General features: G+C 48.1%; 1 protein-coding gene across 8 annotated transcripts in view; it reads right to left on the bottom strand.

The window, feature by feature from the left end:
• Pkig (cAMP-dependent protein kinase inhibitor gamma) overlaps positions 1–20,768 on the bottom strand; it is a 77,308-nt gene that overhangs the window by 5,160 nt on the left and 51,380 nt on the right. For 6 of the 8 annotated variants that reach the window (XM_028868428.2, XM_037205528.1, XM_037205526.1 and 3 more), the window contains one exon: positions 77–249. In XM_028868428.2, coding sequence (XP_028724261.1) covers positions 77–227 — 151 coding nt within the window. In that variant the 5' untranslated portion in view covers positions 228–249. Of the gene's footprint in view, positions 1–76; positions 250–11,265; positions 11,437–20,768 lie in introns of all 8 variants that reach the window. The other 2 variants (XM_037205525.1, XM_037205527.1) reach the window with 1 other exon arrangement.

The raw sequence follows: 20,768 nt of genomic DNA, 5'->3' as shown, positions 1-20,768 counted from the left end.
AGACCAGCAAGAGCTAGCAGAGCACCCCTCCCCCCCCCGCCCACCTGCCCACCGCGATGCTGGGCATTGGCCTGACCTGCGCCCTCAAGGGCCAGCTCGCCCATGTCTCCAGCTAGTTTCCGCACGCTCACAGCCTCTGAGTCTCCCTGGATGTCAGGGACTGCATTCCGCCGGCCCGTTCGGTCGCAGGAGATGAAGTCCGAGTAGGAGGACTCGACCTCCATCATGCCTGTCGCATTGCTCCTCAGCCTGCAGGGACAGGAGCAGGAGAACAGGAGTGAGGCACTGGCGTCCTCTGACAAGATGGCATGACTGTTTCCACTGAGAGCTGAGAAGCAAGCATAGCAAACAAAAGGACCCAAACCACTGCAGTCCCAGCTAGACCACTAGCCACACCTTAGAGAACAGCATGGAGCCGGGGGTGGTGCATGGCGGTAATCGCGGAAATGGAGGCAGAGGCAAGATCTCTGTGAGCTCTATGCCAGCCTGGCCTACAGCGAGTTCCAGGACAGCCAGGGCTATGTAGAGAGACCTTGTTTTATTAGAGAGAGGGGAAAAATGTGTGAGGGCCAGGAAGATGGCTCAGTGGGTAAACGGGCTTGCCACCAACCTGATGGTCTGAGTTCAATCCCCAGACACCATGTGGTAGAAAGAGAACTGACTCCTGTAAATTGTCCTCTGAACTTCTCTCTCTCTCTCTCTCTCTCTCTCTCTCTCTCTCTCACACACACACACACACACACACACACACACACACACACACACACACTGAAATAAATGTAAAAAAAATCTTTAAAAAGAGCATGCATTCAATCTTCATTCAAAGTAACTTTGATGACCAGCATTTCCACGCTTACCATATCATGTGCGTGGCCCTGTCTTGGGGCTACAGAGGGCGCAGAGAACAGCCAGCACCGTTCCCCACCGCACAGAGCTTAGAGGTCACTGTAGTTAGCATCAAGCTACCGTGGCTTAGGCCATGATCACGTGTTCAGGGCTTCAAGGGTGCTACGGGGATGGCCAGGACCCAGCCAAGACTCGGCATCAGGAAGTACCACAGCAGTCAAGATCCAAGGATGGTGTGGGAAGAATCTGGGCGTGGTGGCTTACACCATGCTGTAATCCCAGCACTCAAGGGACTGAAGCAGGAGGATGGTGGTGAGTTTGAGGCCAGCCTGAGCTATGCAGCTGCATGTTGGGCTCTGGGGTAATAGAATGAGACCCTGTCCCAAAGTGAAATTTAAAAATGGCAAAAGAGAGAGGCAAAGAGTGTCCTGAGGAAGGGACCAGCAAGTCCTGCTCTGAGGAAGGATGATGGGTAGAGTGGCAGAGCGGAAAGGTCTTGTAGGAGGGGACAGTGACACCGAGGGCCCTGAGGGTGGGCAGAGGCAGACCACATCCTGGAGGGGTCGTAGGTCATGAGGACAAGCTGTGTATTTCAAAGACAGTTCTGACGTCTGTGTAGAGCAGGGCCTGGACGGGAGTAGGTTAGGAGGCTTCAGGGGAGGTCAGGTGTGAGAAGGCAGCCGGGATCAAGCGGGCCTGAGATGGATTCTAGACCCAACCTGAGAAACAAGCATGTGGGCAGTGTCTGGCTGACAGGGAATTTTGGTTTCTGACATGAGTCAGGCGATAGTCAGAGGCGTGGCTACTGAAATGGGACCCAGAGAGGAGCATGTGGGATACCAGGTGGGTGGAGAGCAACTGTTTACTAGTTAATCGCCTGGCTGGCTTCAAGTTTCCCGTGAGCCCTCCAGTGGGAAAGGTAGGGCAGGCACATGAGGAGGCTGGAGAGGAAACAAAGGCGTGAAACCAGGAACTGTGGTAGACAGCACTCTGAGCAAAGAGAGGACACAGTAATTATTTAGGGATCATCTCATACATCACATGTCCATCTACACATCGTACACCACAGCCTATTCTTTGGAGCAAAGACCCTATCCCTCTCTGGGCCAGTTTGCCCACCTGTAAAATGGAGACGTGGGGAGATGGAGGGGGCACACAAACTCTGTGTGAGCAGTCCCCACTGCATCCAGCAGATGGCGCACCCCGCCTAGATTTCTCAGCTAAGGAATTCCTGGAGGTGGTTCCTTCTGCTAGCCACTCAGCCTCCCCTTCCTTTAGGGAAACTGTTCAAAGCCCCAGTACAGGTAAATGGCCTGTTTGCAATGGTGATAACACTGTAGGAACAAGCACAAATGACAATGCCACCAGCAGAAAGAGTGACAGGACAGTCACCAGGCTCTTGTTTCATGTCCATCACTCTATGGCCCCACCCAGTAAATAAGCACTGTGTAGCTTTATAACCTGACTTGGAAAGTTCTCAGGAAGATAGATCCATGTGGCTCCCAGGCTCAGATGTTTCCCCATGTGACACCAGCTGCCCATGGGATGGGTCAAACCCTGGGCAGCCCCCACCATCTGCTGCAGCCTGTTTCCTCCATGAAAAGGAGGATTTGTGTCTGGATATTCAATGCACCAGACTGAAAGGCCTGAGCTTGGCAGCTGAGCCAACATGCTCTGCTGCTTCCTTCCAAGATGCTCCACTCAGCACCTGCTACAGAAGAGGAGTGCTCTATAAATAAACCTGGATCACATTGCTTTTCATCCACCCACCCACCCACCCAGCCATTCTCTCCCCCTGCTACCTATCTATGGGATGACAGAACGACTCCATGGGCTGCAGGGGGAGGCTCTGCTGCCAGAGTGCTGCACTCTTCTTGCCTATCTTCAGGATCTGACACCAGCAGATGGAGTTACCCGCTAACCTCAAGTGCCAGGCACTCTCTGGGACACACTCCCTGGGGCTCTGACCTTGCTCCTATGAGCTGCACAGGCAGAAAGTTGATGCTGCTGGCACAGAGAAAGATCACTGTCAAGCCCCAAACCAGTCCTGGAAAGCATCTGCCCCCATCCCTCAGGGAACAGTGATTCCAAACCCAGCTCTGGGGAGTTTTCAGCTCTCACACCAACACCTAAGCTCACGTTTCTTTCACGTCTATATTCTTCACCCTGTGGTGGCATAGACCTGGAATCACAGCTACCTGGGGGGCCAAGGGAGGATGATCTCAGGTTCAGCTAGCCTAGGCTACATAGTAAGATCCTGTCTCAACAGATAGACAAACACAAGGAAATGTTCATGTATACTGTTAAGTGAAATAAAATCATATAATCACATAGCGAATATTTAAATTATGAGTGATTTTTAAGTATTTTATATTTTCTCTACCTTTTTGAGACAAGGTCTCGTGTAGCCCAAGTTGGCCTTGAATTCACCATATAACCACCACTGGTCTTAAATGCCTGATCTCCCTGCCTCTATTTCCCAACTGCTGAGATTACAGGTATGCACCACACTGGGCTTACTTTCTAAATCTTCCTTAGGGAAACAGTTATGTTTTTATTACTAATTTTTTTTAATGCTGGAGATGTGACCCAAGGCCTTCTGCATGCTAGGCAAGTGTTCTACCACTGAATTACAACCCTAGCCCATAAATTATCGAGTTTTAAGGTATGTGTACAAGAGGAATAAAACTCACAAGGTGCAAGAATTGGGTGTCTCCACCCTACTCCAGACACTCTCCCCAAGAATTGGGTGTCTCCACCCTACTCCAGACACTCTCCCCAGTACAATATATCTTGGTCCTCCCAGAAATGTCTGTGTCACACAAAGTCTTTCCCTTAAAATTTTTGCAAACAAAATTTTCATTTTATATCTTTATTATTATTATCGTGTGTGTGTGTGTGTGTGTGTGTGTGTGTGTGTGTGTGTGTGTGTAACATGAAGGGTGTGAGTGTAGGTGTGTGGGATCCACACTGCTCATATGGAAATCAGAGGACATCTTTGCGGAGCTCTCTCCTTGTGTCCTTCTGGGTGGTCAGGCTTGTGAGGCAAGAGACTTTAACCACTAAGCCATCTTGTTGGGAGTCCTTTCTCTTCTTTTGGAGAAAGGGTCTCACACTGTGGACCAGGCTGGGCTGGGACTTACTATATATATCCCAGGCGGGCCTCCAACTCACAGCAATCCTCCTGCTCTAGCTTCCCAGATGCTAGGATTACAGGCTTGAACTATCATGTCTGGCCAAAACTTAATTTTTCATCTTGCTTTTCTTCATTCAAGCATATGTCTTAGAAACAAGTCCAAATTACCCTGAAACCCTGTATGACGATGATGATATCAAAACACTAAAAATACTCCAAAGTCTCCCAGCCCTCAGCTGTCATTGGCAGCTGCATGATGATCCTCTGCGGTCACTGCTGCAGACCGATTTAACTGCTCCCCACCCGCAAAACCTGGAGCCTGCTTTCTTAAAAGCAAAAATGCCACATCAAAGGCTCTGTGCTTTTTCACTGTCCTAAGTCCTGCCCAATTTTCCTCCACAGGCTGTTTTATTTTTGTTCCCATTTCAACCATCCTGTGCTGCTAAAACAGAATACCTGAGTCTCAACCATGCTCAGCCCCATGCTTCATGTGAATATGGAATGTATACACAATCAAGGTTTTAATGATCACAGGTCATTCTTTTTTAATCTCCCTCCCACAAGGACAAGCACCGTCTTTCTTTTCTGTTTTCCAGTGTGCCCTGGAGGGCTTTCCAATGCCTGCATGCACTGGGCACTTCATATTTACTGAATAAATAATGAACTACTAATAGCCTGAGTCCTACTCCTTAGCAGCCAGGCTGGGTCACTAGCAGCACCCTGTGGTAGGTGTAGGACTCCTCTACACTCCACTTGAGAAATGAGAAGAACTGAAGTGCCTGAACTACTGGTGCTCCCATGCTCTCCTTCAAGCTCTTCTCTGTTTCCTCTCATTGCTCTGCACATCTCTCCCTCCCGTGACATGGCCATCCACTTGCTCAGCATCAACTCTCTCATGCTGAGATGCAGACACTTAGGTGACACCAGGAGGAACAGCAACATTCTGTTCCTTCTTGGGCCTCTTGTTTATTCTTTCTCCTGGGCGAGGATCTACCTCCAAAACCTGCTGCCCAAGACAAAACTCTATGGCCCTCTGCTCACTTCTTCCACACAAGCTGGCCTATGACAGCACTTTCCTTCTGGCATATTCATCCACTCCCTACCTCTACCTCTGGCTCACTCACAGGTCCTTCATCCTCTGCTGACATGAGGGACACTCAGAAAAACAGTCAGGCTCATGGTCACCCCTGGCTCAGAAAGGTTCAGGGATTAAAAGGAGTAAAGCAAAGCTGAGTGTGAATGCATGTCTGAGACAGAGGCAGGAGGATCAGAAGTCTAAGATCATTCTTGATTATATAGTAAGCTCAAAGCCAGTCTGGGCCACATGAGACCCTAGCTTAAAAAAATAAAATAAGGCTACATGCACTGATGCATTCACACATATGACATGAAAGAATGTTCTCAACAAATGGTCAGCAACATGTGGGTCTGTGTTGCTTTCTCCCCTTAGCCCTGGCCCATCATAGATTTCCAGCAGAGCAACAGCTTTGATGCATTCAGGATCACGACAGGGCCTGCTCCATAGTATATGCTCAACAAATAAAAAGTTTACGGCAGAGTCGAACTGAGGGGACTCCAGAGCTCATCTAGAAGAGCCTCTTGCTACTTGGAAAAGCTGAGGCTCAAAGGAGAATGCTAGGGGGTCACGGTGGCACACTCCTTTAATCCCAGGAGGCAGAGGCAGGGGAGGGGGCCGCTTCTGAGGCTAGCCTCAAAAGAGAATTCCAGACCAGCCAAGGTGACAATGTAAGACCTGATCCTAGGTAGTAGTAACAGCAACAACAGGAGAGTGCTATACCCAAGGTTCTAGAATCTACAGGTCTTAATGCCCAGTGTGGAGCTCACTGCTCTGCCAGCTGAGCAGTCCCAGGACATCACTGAGGTCAGAGGCTGTGGGTGAGCTGGGGTGAACTCATCTAGTGCAGCTGTCCGGCCAGCTTCCCTACCTACCACTGGGGACATAGTGGCTTGGGACTAACCAAAACACTCCTAAGTTCCTGGCCGAAGTGAAGACACAGTAAGAACACAGGCTTACAGGGGCTGGAAAGTCCCATGCGATGTGAGAGGTACCAATTAATAAAACATTGCTGTGTCCCCTGTGGCCGAGGTATCAGCAAAGCTTCCCTTCTGACATTTCACCCAGCTCCTTTGTTTACCTCTGTCTAACAGTGCCGCAGAGAGCCCAAGCTACACCTCCTTCCCCCGTGCCGTCACTGCTGGGTGGAACAGGAATTCTACCGTAGGCAGTCCTGGCCGGCATGTGCACTATTTCACTTGACAGACCTAGCTCACAGGCCAAGTTGAGGATGTGATGAACTGTGTCTAGACTCAAGGCGGAAGGAGCAAAGGCTGGGCCCTGCGTCCTAACAGCGGTAAAGGTCCTACTCCATCCTCAGTGCTCACACAGAGGGCAGACTCCCAGACCCTCGTCTAGCTTCCTTTCCCGCATCTGAATAATGGAGTGTGTCCGCTAAGGCTCTTCCAGACTGGACATTTCATTGTCTACTGCACCTCACCGATATGCCAGGCACCTTCCCATGTGAGGGGTACACACTGGAGACAAGAAAAAGCATTGAGTGGGAATGGAAGGAGACGGGAGGGTTCTCCAGCTGGACACATGGGTCAGTTAGAGGTGGTAAGTCAGGGAAGTGGCTTCGGGGTTAAAATGAAAAAGAGAGAAAGGTCAAGTGCCAGGTGTGGTGACATCTGACTACAATCCCAGCACCTGGGAAGGAGAAGCAGGAAGACTCCCAGAAGTTCAAGGCTGGCCTAGTCTGCACAGAGTCCCAGAGGGAGACCTCCTCTCAGAAACCAGTCGATCAAACTCAAACACCCTACCCCACAGGAAATGAAGGTGGCTCAGGCGGAGTCCAGGCAGAGCCAACAGCCCACGTGTGTCTAATGGTGTCAATCTGAGCCTGTGCTCCACACGGTGCTGAAGACCAAAGCCTCTACCTTATCCCCGGAGGTCTGGGGAACTCTGTGGGATTTGGATGCTTTCAGGGAACCCAGATGATCTTGACACCCAGACTAGAAGGGAGAAGCCCTTCTATTCTGGGGTCTTGAAGTCAGAGGCCGAAGGCCCTGCAGGTGTTACTCTCGTCCCCACAGGATGGCATCTCTTTAGGGTCTCTGCTGCTCTCCCAGGCTCTGTTAACTTAAGAGGCCCTGGGCTGTGCCAAGAGCTACAGTCTCCTTGAGTCTGCAACTCTTAGTCCTCATTGCTAGGGCAGATTCCATTACAACCCCAAACTGATTTCCAAATACATCTGAAAGGTCATTTCCTGCTTTTTACCTTTTTAAAAAAAATGAAGTATTTTGCAGAAGTTACAGAAAAAGCAAACAGATTTTTTTTTTTTTTTTCCCCCAGAGGACATAGGGTACGGGAGTGTGAAACGGTCTTGTAGCAGGTTTCTCAGGGTAAGCAAAACTGCCTCATTTCTCTAATGCCAGAAAGAGCTGTGGGTAGCTGATGTTTGGAAAGCCAGGATCTACTAATCCAGCAGACCCCAAACCCTCTCTTCGAAGGAAGCTGGAAGCAGACAGGCAGCAAGGGCTGGCATCAAAGTGCTCCCTAGTGCCCTAGGGCACACACAGTGCAGAACTCCAGAGAGCTCAGCACCCATGCAGAGTAGCCCTGGGCACAGCTTTGATCAGAGGTGCCAGCAGGCTCCCGGCCTCTGCATGGGGAAAGCCCAGACTTCCACAGTCAGGGCGTAGCAGTGAAGCCTGCTGTGGGAAGTGTATGATGGGAGGAAACAGTAGGATGCTGGCCCAGACAAGACCACCAGTGATCCTGTAGTGCCAGGGAGCAAGGACAGCTTTCTGTTCATTTCTTACTTCTCTAGTCACTTTTCCCATGGGGTGTCCTGACACTACACCCTCTGGGTCCCCTCTCCTGCTGGAACCTGTACATTAGAACTTCTCCCCCAAGCCCTCAGTCCTGTGATCTGTGTGCTCCTGGGAGCGGGGGGGGGGGGGGCATCCCTTCCTTTAAATACTATATGTTGATGTCACCCAAAGAGCTTCCAGCTCTCTTAGAATGTGTGAATCTGCCCACTGGGCGTGTCCCTGGGCTTCCTCGTCACCAGCAAACCTCGCCTGTCAAGCTATCAGCCTGCTCCCTCCCAGCCTTCCTTTATCATGCGCTGCTGGAGTCAAGAGCGTGGAGCCATCCTTCATCCTCCTCCTCCGCCACCCACCTACAGTTTGTCTCCAGGTTCCATCACTTCTGCCTGTGAATGAGTCTCAGTGTGCCACTGTCCACCCGCTACGTGTCATGCAGAGGCCTGGATGCAGTCCTGCATCCCTCTTACCCAAACTGCTGCATGGCAATTTCCCATGCAGTCCCAGAGTTGTTCTCCAAACAGAAACTGGGCTGTGTGATTCCTCGGCTCCATTCAACATCAGCAAGACCCTAAGCTCTCGTGTTAACCCCTGACGTCCCATTCTGACCCAGCCCTGCCTTCCCTCACAGCTTTTCATCATTTCCTCTAATTCTCAAACCTAATGTAATTCCTAACCTTTGCGGGCCTCTTGGTCTGCCCGAAGCATTCTTGGCCACTGTCACTCTTGTGCGCTGTAAATAGGTGACACTCTAGTCTTCCAAGGTCCCTGCTCTGAGGTCTGCAGGGCTCCAAACCACCAGGGTTCTTCTTTCTCACTCTGTAAGTCACAAAGGCCTGGGGCCTGGAGGCTACTGCAGTGCACTTATATAACTAGGGTTTGAAATCCCACATCTGTCCCAGAGTGGCCCCTTATGGTCCTGGCCAATTCACCTGACCAAGGGACAACTGTGAAACATGGGTGCTAATAACTGCCTTGAGTGTGGCTGGAGGGATTCTCAAGCTCACTGGTAACAGAGGTCTGGTGGTCTCTCTCTGGCTACAAACCAAGTCTAAGACAAAGAAAGCATTACCATGGCTGTTTTGCAAAAGGCAAGGGAGGTATCTTGCCTAGGTCACGCAGCAGATGTGGAGCATCTATAATCTATAACCAGTCTATAATCAATCAGGCTAGAGCATGGAAATGACCTAGAATAAGGTCTAGTGTCTAGTACGATTTGTTTGCTTGTTTGTTTATTTTTCAAGACAGGGTTTCTCTGTGTAGTTTTGGTGCCTGTCCTGGATGGATCTTGCTCTGTAGACCAGGCTGGCCTTGAACACGCAGAGATCCGTCTGGCTCTACCTCCCGAGTGCTGGGATTAAAGGTATGTGCCACTGCCTCCTGGCCAGTATGATTTTTTTAAGTGTCTGTTTCCTTTCTTTTTCTTTTCTTTTTTTTTTTTTTTTTTTTTTTTTTTGTCCTCTGCCCACCCAGCCACCCCAGTCTCTAGCCTCAAAGAAAGAATTTCATAAAGTGGAACAGGAAACAGGGAAGCCTCAAGAAAGCGTTCTACTGTGCTTGCCAAAACAAACAGCAGATGTACTTAACCACACTTAAGCAAAGTTCTGTGCTGAATTCTCGCACTTGTGATTTCTGGTTTTGAGTCAGAGTCTCACCATGTATCCCAAACTGGCCTCAGCCTTCTTATTCTCCTGCCTCAGCCTCCCTATCACTAAGAGTACAGGCCGGTACTATCACACCTAGTTCTCTGCATTGGGTTTTGTGCTGGAGATCAAATTCTTCAGTCTTTGCAATGATGATTGGTTGAGTCTATGAATTTGCCTCAAAATTCTTCATCCACAGCAATAGAAAAAATAATGTGGGATACCAATTTTAAAAACTTTACCCTCTTAGCTATGCCGGACCCAGCAGGGCTGTGTTGTGACTTATGTGCTATAGGGGGCTGGAATCTGTCAGTCTGGGATTCTAAGGAGGCCACTGGGATGAAGCAGCAAACAGTCTTGCTGGATCTTTCGGTGGTTAGGCATGCTTCTCCCCAGCTCTCCTACCATTTGTGCCATACCTAAGCTTAGCTGTAAAGCAAAACTTGCAGAGAGGAGCAGCCCCCTCTACTCTGAAGGGAGGGGCAGGAAGGGATAGTGAAATCACCTCCAGGCAGGCTCGCCAAGGTCCCAGGCTGGGCTGAGCTCCAGCTCTGCTGGTACCAGGTGGTCACAGTTCCCCCAATCTCAGGGGTCTCAAGTACGAAGGAAGGGGAAAACGGCCCTCTATCTCCACAGTAGTTCTGCAATATGTCTACAAGCTGTCTGATACTCTACCTAATAGGACTGACATCTAAAAGGCTGCGAGTGTAACTCAGTGAAGGAGCACAAACCTAGTATACACACAGTCCTGGGTTGAAGTTTCAACACCCTCAAGAAAATAAAAAAGGTAATAGGGGGTCTAATTTAAATCCTTTGGATGAGTTATGAGCTAGCTTTGGGACTAACTTCTCTTCCTCCTCTGTCCTGGGGATCCCACCCAGGGTCTTCCAAATACCACTGTCTCTCTAATTTCTAACATAAAATGAATCATGGCCTCTGATTTCTAGGACAAAGGTAGTGCATCTTCTACAGCGTCCACTTGGCTCTCCTGAATGCCTGTCCTCGGCACTTGAGCAATACAGGAAATCAGAGGCTGCCAACCACGAAGAACCCAAACTAGCTCCAGGAAGTAACCTAAGGAAGCCTGAGCTACATAGATGGAGACGCAGCTGGTCAGTCACTGGCTATTACGTGCCCCTTGTTAATTCAACCCTAGCCAATATCTATGTGTGAGACATAAAACCAATTACCCAGGTAAGCTGTCCAAAGTCCTGACCTACAGAAATCAGGAGAGAAAGTTAAGTTACTACTGCTGTTTCCACTACCAGGCATCAAGGTAATATGTTATGCAATGGTGGAGAACCAGAGCAAACGAGTTACTTCCAGCTCAGGTTTCCTCTCCAGCTCCTCTAAAAGCCTATCAAAGGCCGGGCGGTGGTGGTGCATACCTTTAATCCCAGCACTCGGAAGGCAGAGCCAGGCGGATCTCTGTGAGTTCGAGGCCAGCCTAGTCTCCAAAGTGAGTTCCAGGAAAGGCGCAAAGTTACACAGAGAAACCCTGTCTCGAAAAACCAAAAAGAAAAAAAAAAAAGAAAAGCCTATCCAAGATATATATATATATATATAGAGAGAGAGAGAGAGAGACAGATATAGATATATTTATATATTGTGTAGGATGAAAAGAAGCAAGATATTATTACCTCTACTCTTCATCCATTTATCAAAAAAAAAATGTACTGATCACTCACTGTGTGATTTGTGACTATATATTATGGGTACAAAAACAGTCAGACACAAGTATGGCCTTGAGGAAGTTCATGGTCTAGTGAAGACGACTGACTAAAAATTCCTTAACTCTACACAACTTAAAAGTGTGTGAGGCACACGGTGGAACTGCTAGAGGCAGTGGGTGTGCTTCCAGACCCTTTCCCCTCGGTAGGTCTGTAAATGACAGGCGGGATGGGGCACTCGTAAAACAGCCCTTGCTGACACTTTACTGATGGGAGAGCGTGACAGTCCACGTACCTGGGAAGGGGGAAGAGTTTAGGAATACTTCAGGGTATTAGAGATAAACTTTAAAATATCACAAACTCAGGCAGCAGTGGCTCACGCCTTTAATCCCTGCACTTGGGAGACAGAGCCAGGCAGTTCTCTGTGAATTCGAGGCCAGCCTGGTCTACAGGACAGGCACCAAAATTACACAGAGAAACCCTGTCTCAAAAACCAAAAACAACAAGAAAAAAGACTTTTTGGGCTGGAGAGATGGCTCTGTGGTTAAGAGTACTGGCTACTCTTCCAGAGGACCCAGGTTCAATACCCAGCACCCACATGGCAGCTTACAACTGTCTATAACTCCAGTTCCAGAGGATCCGATACCCTCACAAATAAATGTACACACAAAATAAAAATAAAGTGTATTTTTTTAAAGTCACAAACCTTGGTAGATAACAGCTATAACTAAAAGGAATAGATGGAATGGTAAAGAACACCTGGCACATTCTTCTTCTTCCTCCTCCTCGTCTTTGTGCATGAGCACAGATGTGCACACACACCCCAATAAATCTTAAAAAAAAACTGCTTCTGCCCCTTGCCTACATCAATCCCAAAGTGATACAGATCAGAGACCTGCTCAGAGCTTCTTAGCTAATAAAGCCATTTATAAACTACATTAGAGTCAAATTTCATTTCTCTAATTATTCTCTGGGAAGGCCGCCCTTCATGGCACCAGGATCCTCACATTATTACTCTCTACGTGTCAAAGCCTTATCTTTGACATAAAGTAGATCAGAGTTGCCTAGGACTGGGGAGGGAACAAGAGGGTGGTAGAAAAGGATGCAGGGTTCTTTGTGGGTGATGGAGAGGTCTATAGTTGACTGTGCTGATGGATGTCCAACTATGAAAGTACTGAAGGGTACTGACCTGTCCTCTTTAATGGGTGAGCTATGTGATAGGTGAATTCATGAAGCTGTAGAAAGAAAACAGCCTACCTAATTATAATGGAGAGAAACCCTTCTCATGTAGACACCAGTGCATTAATGCATTATGCCCTAAGTCTTCCTTCGGTATTGCAGATCACTCCTGTGAATGTGGTTTCTCGTATAAACTGTAACACAACACATTCTCAGTATCACAGTGTATGGGGCCCCATGCAAAACAGTTTCTTATTTTTCTGCCTTTTCCCTAAAATAAGAAAGGTGAGCAGGGATGCTTTAGTCACACATCTCTGACTGGCTCATTGGCTATGTAATCTATGGCAAGTCACTCGACTCTATACAGTACAGCAGTTTCTTCATGGGTAAAATGATCACACCAACTTTCTTAGGGCGTTAAGTACAATAGCATGTAAGATGCCTTTAATGATACCCCTGGTAGTGGAAGCCAGACTGAACTGAAGCTCTCAACATAATTTTGTTTTGTTTTATTTGAGACAGGTTCTTTCTATTATGTAGCTCTGGCTGTTCTGGAACTCCCTATATAGACCAGGCTGGCCTTAAATTCAGATATCCACCTGCTTCTGAGTGTAAGGATTATGTCCTTAATTATGTCACCAGCCTGCGACAGCGTCCCAGCCTAAAAAGCGGGCATGCCCTCTCTGTGCTCTCTCTTTCCGCACTCTCTCCTTCCGTATTCTCCCTCCTCCACGTGGTCTCTCTCTCTCGGTCTCTCCCCCCACCCCCATAAAGCTCTAGAAAGGTAACCATGGCTCGTGATTCTTCCATCACTGATACATCCAGCACTCTCCTCTGTTGGCATGACCGCCGTGCGGCCACGAGCACCACCACTTAACCAACATTTGGTGCCGTGACTCGGATAGACCACTGAGGACCTGCTGTGACTGCTGCCGCTTGCCGCCTCCTCCCCCATCCAGTGAGACCGCGAGACCAAGAGCGTGCGCGTGTCCCTCGCCTCCACTGGACCCACACACAGCTTCCACTACTGCTACCACCATGATTCTTCATCACAGTGAGTGAGTCCACCATTCTCGTGGCTGTAGTCTGAGCTATATTCTTCGCGACGGACACCCCGGGGGTTGTCCTCCGGCTGTGCTGGCAGGCAGGCACATTTTCGCTCCTGACGAGGGGGTCAATGCTGTCTCGGGTCCACCGTGGACCAACTGCAGCACAGCTGCAGCCCTTCCCATCCCTTGACTAAGAGGACGGGTAACTTGAGCTGATTCTTAGATCTCTCTTCACTCCTTGGGGACGCCCGAGATTGGAGTCTGATCCCAGTTTGTTATTTTAATTTTTTATTTTTCTCTCGGCTACAGCCATGGGACAAAGGGGCAGATACATTTACCACTTATATTGGCAGATAGGGGCGGGTACTGGTAAATCTGACCACATAACAGCTTTGCAGAAACTTCTGCCAGCGAACAGGCAAATAAAAAAGTTACTTTATCCCCAAGCTCTCTGCTAAAGCTCTGAATCCTTCTCCCTCCCCATTTCTGCCTCTGCCACATGCAACCTTTTCTGTCTGACTTCCGTAGGCAGTGGACTCAAATGGGCGTGCTTGGGCAACTTCTATGGACTCTCATCCTATCTCACCTTAACTCCACCCACTCATTCTCAAACTGCCTTGAGAAGCACAGACAGGTCTGGTAGAGACTAAGATCCATACAAATAAGTTTACAGTAGTCAGGATGGCTCTTAAGCCAAAAATCAGCTTATAGCCTCAGACAAGTCTTCCAAAAGGATCAGTTTATAGCCTGCCTCCTGGCAGATCTTCCAAAAGCTGTCCTTAAGCCAACAATCATCAGAAGAAAAAAAAAATTCAGGACAGGGAATAAAATCCGTCCCTTGTTTCCCAGACCTCCCCGACTAAAACTTAAGCATCTGGAGAGCAAGGTTCCTGACCCCACAGGCAAAAGAGTCATCTGTGGCATTTAAGGTATGCCGGGGAAGAGATAAAAAGCCCAAAAGCAAAATTGCCAAATGCTGGCACTCGCTGACTCCCAAAAGCTGTTGCGTCCCTGTTTTAAGTGAGGAAAAAGGCCATGGGCTAGCGAATGTCCTGCCAGGCCATCAACAGCCTTGTTAAAAGTGCTGCCTAGAAAGACAACCAGTCAGCTGGCTGCCCCCAGGTGCCAAGACGCATGGGTACATCAAGCTAAGACCTCCAGCAGACTTAGGCTTGGCTACAGACATGGCAGGGAACCCAGAATGCAGCAGGGAAGTGATCAGTTTCTTTCCTTCTGGACATCAGAGCCACTGACTTGGTCCTGGGAGTTTTGGGATGTCACCTCTCCTTTCTCTATCGTCGGGTACAGAGGACAGCCTTATCCACCTCACCAGATTTAATTGCACTTTCAGAGTTACTTAATGAAAAAAAGATTTCCAGCTAAGATAAGAGCTCATTGCCTCACTCCAGATCTTCTGCCTGTGTTTCTCACGTGCAAACAGACAGGGTCCTGATCTTTGCCTTGTCCCTAATTCAAAAAAATAAATTCTCATGAACCACAAGCTTTTCTATTCCCAGTTCCCTGTTCTAACTCACTGTTCAGTTAATGGTACAGGACCACCACAGAACCGGAGTCCAGAGATCATCAAGTAAAAAACTGTAACAGCTAAAAGCATCTTGTCAGACACGAAGGTTCCCAGCCATAGACAAGTGGGATATATGTCTCCAGAACAACGGATGGCAGACAATATCCCACAACGCCTGTCTACCTCAGAAGACTCCCTTTCCCCATTCCCCCAAAAGCCAACCGACGTCTAACCATCAGCTGGAAGCAGCTTTTGAGAGAAATGACAGCTCTATTCACATCTACCTGCTTTTTTTTTTTTTTAATAATAAGCGAAAGTCTGGGATGTAAGGATTATGTCCTTAATTAGGTCACCAGCTTGCAATGGTGTCCCAGCCTAAAAAGCAGGCATGCCCTCTCTGTGCTCTCTCTTTCCTTCCGTATTCTCCCCCCTCTGCATGCGCGCTCTCTCACGCTCGCGCTCTCTCTCTCTCTCTCTCTCCTCCCCCCCCAGCCCCCCCCCAATAAAGCTACAGAAAGGTAACCATGGCTCGTGACTCTTCTGTTAAAGGTCTATGCCACCATGCTCAGTCCCAACACAATTCTTGCCATTATCAACATCGCTTCTCACAATGGTCTTTCCATGTACTCAAACCAGTAAACTAATGTCATGTTCAGAGCACTTGGGTGTTGAGTGGAATGAATTAAGAGCCAGGTTGTGTATTTCATGATGTGGTGTGGACCACATGGTAACCATGCTGCTTGTCAAAGTTCCAGCATTTTGACATTGCAGGTCACACTTCTCCAGCACCTTTTTACTTTCATTTTTAATTATTCTCAACAGCAATGCCTTTCTCTTTGGGAAATTCTGTATGGGCTTTTGTAAAGGCTAAAAATGTGTAGCCTCTTTAAACAAAATAATTCTTTGGGGAAAAAAAAAATCCCCACCATGTGGCACCAGGAATTCCATTGTGCCCTCCTAATTACACCAAGAACAGGAAAGTTAAGAGATTTACTAGACACACTGATTCTAAGGAAATACCTACAAATCAGATCCAGAATCTGAGGCCATTAAGGTCAAGAGTTCAGTTAATAAGTGTAGAGAAATCAGAACGGTACAATATAATGGGACGAGTAAGACATCAGGACCTTCCCTTTTGGGAGTGTTATGAGGGGAACAGGGCCATATAGTAAGACTAAGAAATTGTAGTATTGTGTCTGTTCCCCAGAAGAAGTCCTTTTCCCGAGGTCAGGCATTTGGATAAGGGTCTCCACTCCCTGGGCCCTTGAGGAAAGTTCCTGCTTGATAAAGCAGACGTTCTTATCTCTAGCAAGAGGAACTTGTGGCCCTTTCATTAACACAGGGCTGATGCCTACTGTCAAGGTCAATGCTAGATTCCTCAACCCCTGATCTCAAGCCACACCCCAGCACACATGCCCCTTGTCTCCCTTTCCTGTTTAATCCTATGTATAGTCTTTTTTCAATTAAAGGCTGCGGGCAGCCATCCCAATTCACTCTCAGGTCTTGTCTACCACCCTCACCCAACTTCACACATCCTCTTTGGGACCTGAACCCCCGCCAAAGTAGGTCTCCAGCAATAATGGGAGTCGGAAGATCCCACCAGGCAGCCTTGAGCTTCAGCAATATTAGGTCACCTATCTCAGATCATGGCACCTGGAAGTTCAGATGGGCCACTGAGCTGTGAATTCCCTCTAGATCAAAAGTTCTCAAATTCCAAGGTCAAAGCCACATGTGATAATCTAAGGAAAACTATGGACATTTACAGAGAAAATATGTATGTGTGTGCAGTGAGTTGAAAGAAAATGTCCCCCAAAGGGAGTGGCATTAGTAGGAGGTGTGGCTCTGTCGGAGGAAGTGTGTCACTGTGGGGATGGCCTTTGAGGTCTCCTTTTGCTCAAGCTTCCCTCAGTGTGACTGTCAGTTGACTTCCTGTTGCCTGCAAGATGTAGCACTCTTAGCTATTCCCCCAGCACCACATCTGTCTGAATGTCGCCATGCTCCCCACGTGATAAGAATGGACTGAACCTCTGAAACTGTAAGTAAGCCCTCTCAATTAAATGTTTTCCTTATAAGAATTGCTGTGGTCCAGAACCAGGGAGGCTATATGGCAGGGGGGACCCTAGGATGACTGTGGCTTAGAATAAGTTTTGGTTTTACTCAAAATAAACAAACAAACAAACAAACAAAAAAGAATTGCCGTGGTTACCAGACGGTGGTGGCACACACCTTTAATCCCAGCACTTGGGAAGCAGAGGCAGGCGGATCTCTGTGAGTTTGATCTCTGTGAGTAGATCTCTGGTCTACAAAGTGAGTTCCAGGACAGCCAGGACTGTTACACAGTGAAACCCTATCTCGGAAAACTCATAGATAGATAGATAGATAGATAGATAGATAGATAGATAGATAGATAGATAGATAGATAGATAGATAGATAGATAGATAGCTGGTCGTGGTCATGATGTCTCTTCATAGCAATAGAAATTCAAACTAAGACAACATATGTATCAAGCTGTGCCTGTGACTACAGGAACCCTGGGATTTGTAAGGTCCCTCCACAAAGCCCAGCAGTGTCAAGGAACATATGGGCTCTGGCTCCCAGCGTTCCAAAAGCTGAAACAGAGGCTAGCCCTCCTAAACAGATTTGGGTAGAAAAAGCATCCTGGGAACTGACAGCTGCAGCCAAGCCACTGCAAATATATGCATCCAGGGGATTCCCAGAGGCCCTGAGTCAGGAGAGGACACGAGCCTAGTGTCCGGGAAGCAGCTGGCAGGCAGGGTGCCCAGGCTTCACTGGGAAGCAGCTGGTGGGCAGGGTGCACAGGGAAGCAGCTGGCGGGCAGGGTGCACAGGCTTCGCTGGGAAGCAGCTGGCAGGCAGGATGCACAGGGAAGCAGCTGGTGGGCAGGGTACACAGGGAAGCAGCTGGCGGGCAGGGTACACAGGGAAGCAGCTGGCAGGCAGGGTGTACAGGGAAGCAGCTGGCGGGCAGGGTGTACAGGGAAGCAGCTGGCGGGCAGGGTGTACAGGGAAGCAGCTGGCGGGCAGGATGCACAGGGAAGCAGGTGGCGGGCAGGGTGCACAGAGAAGCAGCTGGCGGGCAGGGTGCACAGAGAAGCAGCTGGCGGGCAGGGTACACAGGGAAGCAGCTGGTGGGCAGGGTGCACAGAGAAGCAGCTGGCGGGCAGGGTGCACAGGGAAGCAGCTGGCGGGCAGGGTGCACAGGCTTCGCTGGGAAGCAACTGGGAGCTCTACTCTTCAGGACAGCTTTCCACTGGAGGCCCTGGCTCTGCAAGCAGGGCAGGGTCCAGCTGAGGGCTGGAGGAAGGAAGGACTGGAATCCTGAGGGGCTGGAGGAAGGAAGGACTGGAATCCTGAGACCTGGAAGAAGGAAGGACTGGAACCCTGAGGGGCTGGAGGAAGGAAGGCCTGGAATCCTGAGGGGCTGGAGGGAGGAAGGACTGGAATCCCCCAAATCCTGGACTACTAGAAAGTAGAGGGAAAAGGCTGTAGATTCTGCCCTGGTTATAGGAGAAGCACTGGAAGGAGATTGTGGGGTGGGGGTGGGGTGTGAACTGTGGATGAGAAACTGAGTCATAAGCTCCACAAATTACCACATGATACCAGGGGAACAAATCAGAGCCCATCTCTGAGCTCTGGGTTCTTCATGTGTAAAAACAGTGCTCACTCTGAGGACTGCTGGGGAAGGTAAAAAAATGGGTGCTACTTTCCCTCTACGATCCTGGAGAAGCAGGAAGCAGAAGTACAGGGTGAGAGCTGAAAGCTCTAAGCAAAGTTCAAATCCCGGCTCCACTCCTTAATCAGGGGGAGACTCCTGACCTCTTCAAACCCCCAGTTCTTCACCTATGAATGGGGTAACAACTTCCCCACACGGCTGAATTAGAACTAGAAATATTAAATGTATAGCACTTGGCTCACACAAGATATTCAAGGCAGGAGTTGCTATTATCAAAAAAGTGAATAAAATCCACGAAGTAGCTTTTGTGTAGTTGAAAAAAATAAAAGGCATAGAGCTTTAAAACACACACACACACACACACACACACACACACACACACACATACCTAGAGTGAAATCTTGGTTGTGTTGGGGTTTTTTGGCTTTTGAATGTTTTGGTTTTTCGAGACAGGGTTTCTCTGTGTAGCTTTGCGCCTTTCCTGGAACTCGCTTTGTAGACCAGGCTGGCCTCGAACTCACAGAGATCCATCTGCCTCTGCCTCCGAGTGCTGGGATTAAAGGTGTGCGCCACCACTGCCCAGCCAGTCTTACTTCTGTGCTAAAGTGTAAACCATACTCTAGATAACACGGCAGCTCAACAGGGTTAAATGATGGCTTCCAATCAACCAGACAGATGTTTCAACCTTTCAGCATGACAGTGGTGAAAGTCCAAAGTAAAACTTACATATATTCATAGCGTGCGGCATGATGTTATGCATGTATTTGTGTAACAAATACACTCACATGTATATACTAAATCATCTAAATGATTACTACAATTAGCTAATTACATATCCATCACCTCACTATTTTGTGATGAGAAGACCTCAGATCTATTCTCTTAGCAACTTTCAAGCAACCAACACATTATTAGCTCTAGTTGTCATACTAAACATTAGACTTGTTATTATTATTCATTTTATAACTATGGACCATCAAATCTGCCTACATTTAATTTTTAAGAACCTTGCCAGTTCTCCATAACAGCTACACTAATTTACATTCCGACAACAATGGACAGGCGCCTCTTGGATTTCCTGCTGAGCCTTTTTCAACAGTGCTTCTAATGCATGTGATGTGGCTAACTCGCTGAAGTTGAGGATGCATTTCCCTGATGATTAGAGAGATGAGGTTCTTCCCATGCATCTGTCAGTAAGTTACTCTAGGGAAAGTAATTATTGGGATGGAGTAGTACAAACTTCTGGTTCCAGCCCTCAGGAGGTAGAGGCAAGATGATTGTGATTATAAGGCCAGCCTGTATCAAGCTGATAATAGAAAAATAAATAAATAAATAAATAAATAAATAAATAAATAAATAAATAAATAAATGCCAGCCTGGGCTACATAAAACCCTGTTTCAAGAAAGCAAAAAAGGAGAAAACTTAAAAGGCCAGGTATAAGAACCATGTGTGTAGCATCACTAATCCCAGCACTTGGGAGCAGGAGGCAGGAAGATGAGGGAAAGAAAACCTTAGCTGGGGCTGGAGAGATGGCTCAGCAGTTAAGAGCACTGACTGCTCTTCCAGAGCGACCCAGGTTCAATTCCCAGAACCTACATGGTAGCTCACAACTGTCTGTAACTTCCAAGATCTGACACCCTCACACAGACATATATACATGCAGGCAAAACACCAGTACATATAAAATAAAATTTAAAACTAACTAAATAAATGTTTTAAAAAAGAAAGAAAGGGGGCTGGAGAGATGGCTCAGAGGTTAAGAGCACCGACTGCTCTTCCAGAGGTCCTGAGTTCAATTCCCAGCAACCACATGGTGGCTCACAACCATCTGTAATGAGATCTGGTGCCCTCCTATGTATACATAATAAATAAATAAATCTTTAAAAAAAAAAAAAAAAAAGAAAGAAAGAAAGAAAACCTTAGCTACAGCGGGAGCTGGAGGCCACTGAAGGCTATGTAAGACCCTGGGGGGGTGTTGTTTGTTTGTTTAAGTATGTGGAGGGGCTCTGGATATAGAAATGTATCTCAGCTAGTACTGTTTGCCTAGCATGCACTAGACCCTGGGCTCAACCCCTGGCACCACAGAAAGCAGGTGTGGCAGCACTGGGGAGGCAAGAGGATCAGAAGTTCAAGGTTGGGGCTGGAGACATGGCTCAGTTGTTAAAAGCACTTGTTCTTG

The sequence above is a fragment of the Peromyscus leucopus genome, chromosome 4 (assembly GCF_004664715.2).
Source record: "Peromyscus leucopus breed LL Stock chromosome 4, UCI_PerLeu_2.1, whole genome shotgun sequence".
Classification (NCBI taxonomy): Eukaryota; Metazoa; Chordata; class Mammalia; order Rodentia; family Cricetidae; genus Peromyscus; species Peromyscus leucopus.
This window is presented reverse-complemented; position numbering and strand designations above follow the sequence as displayed.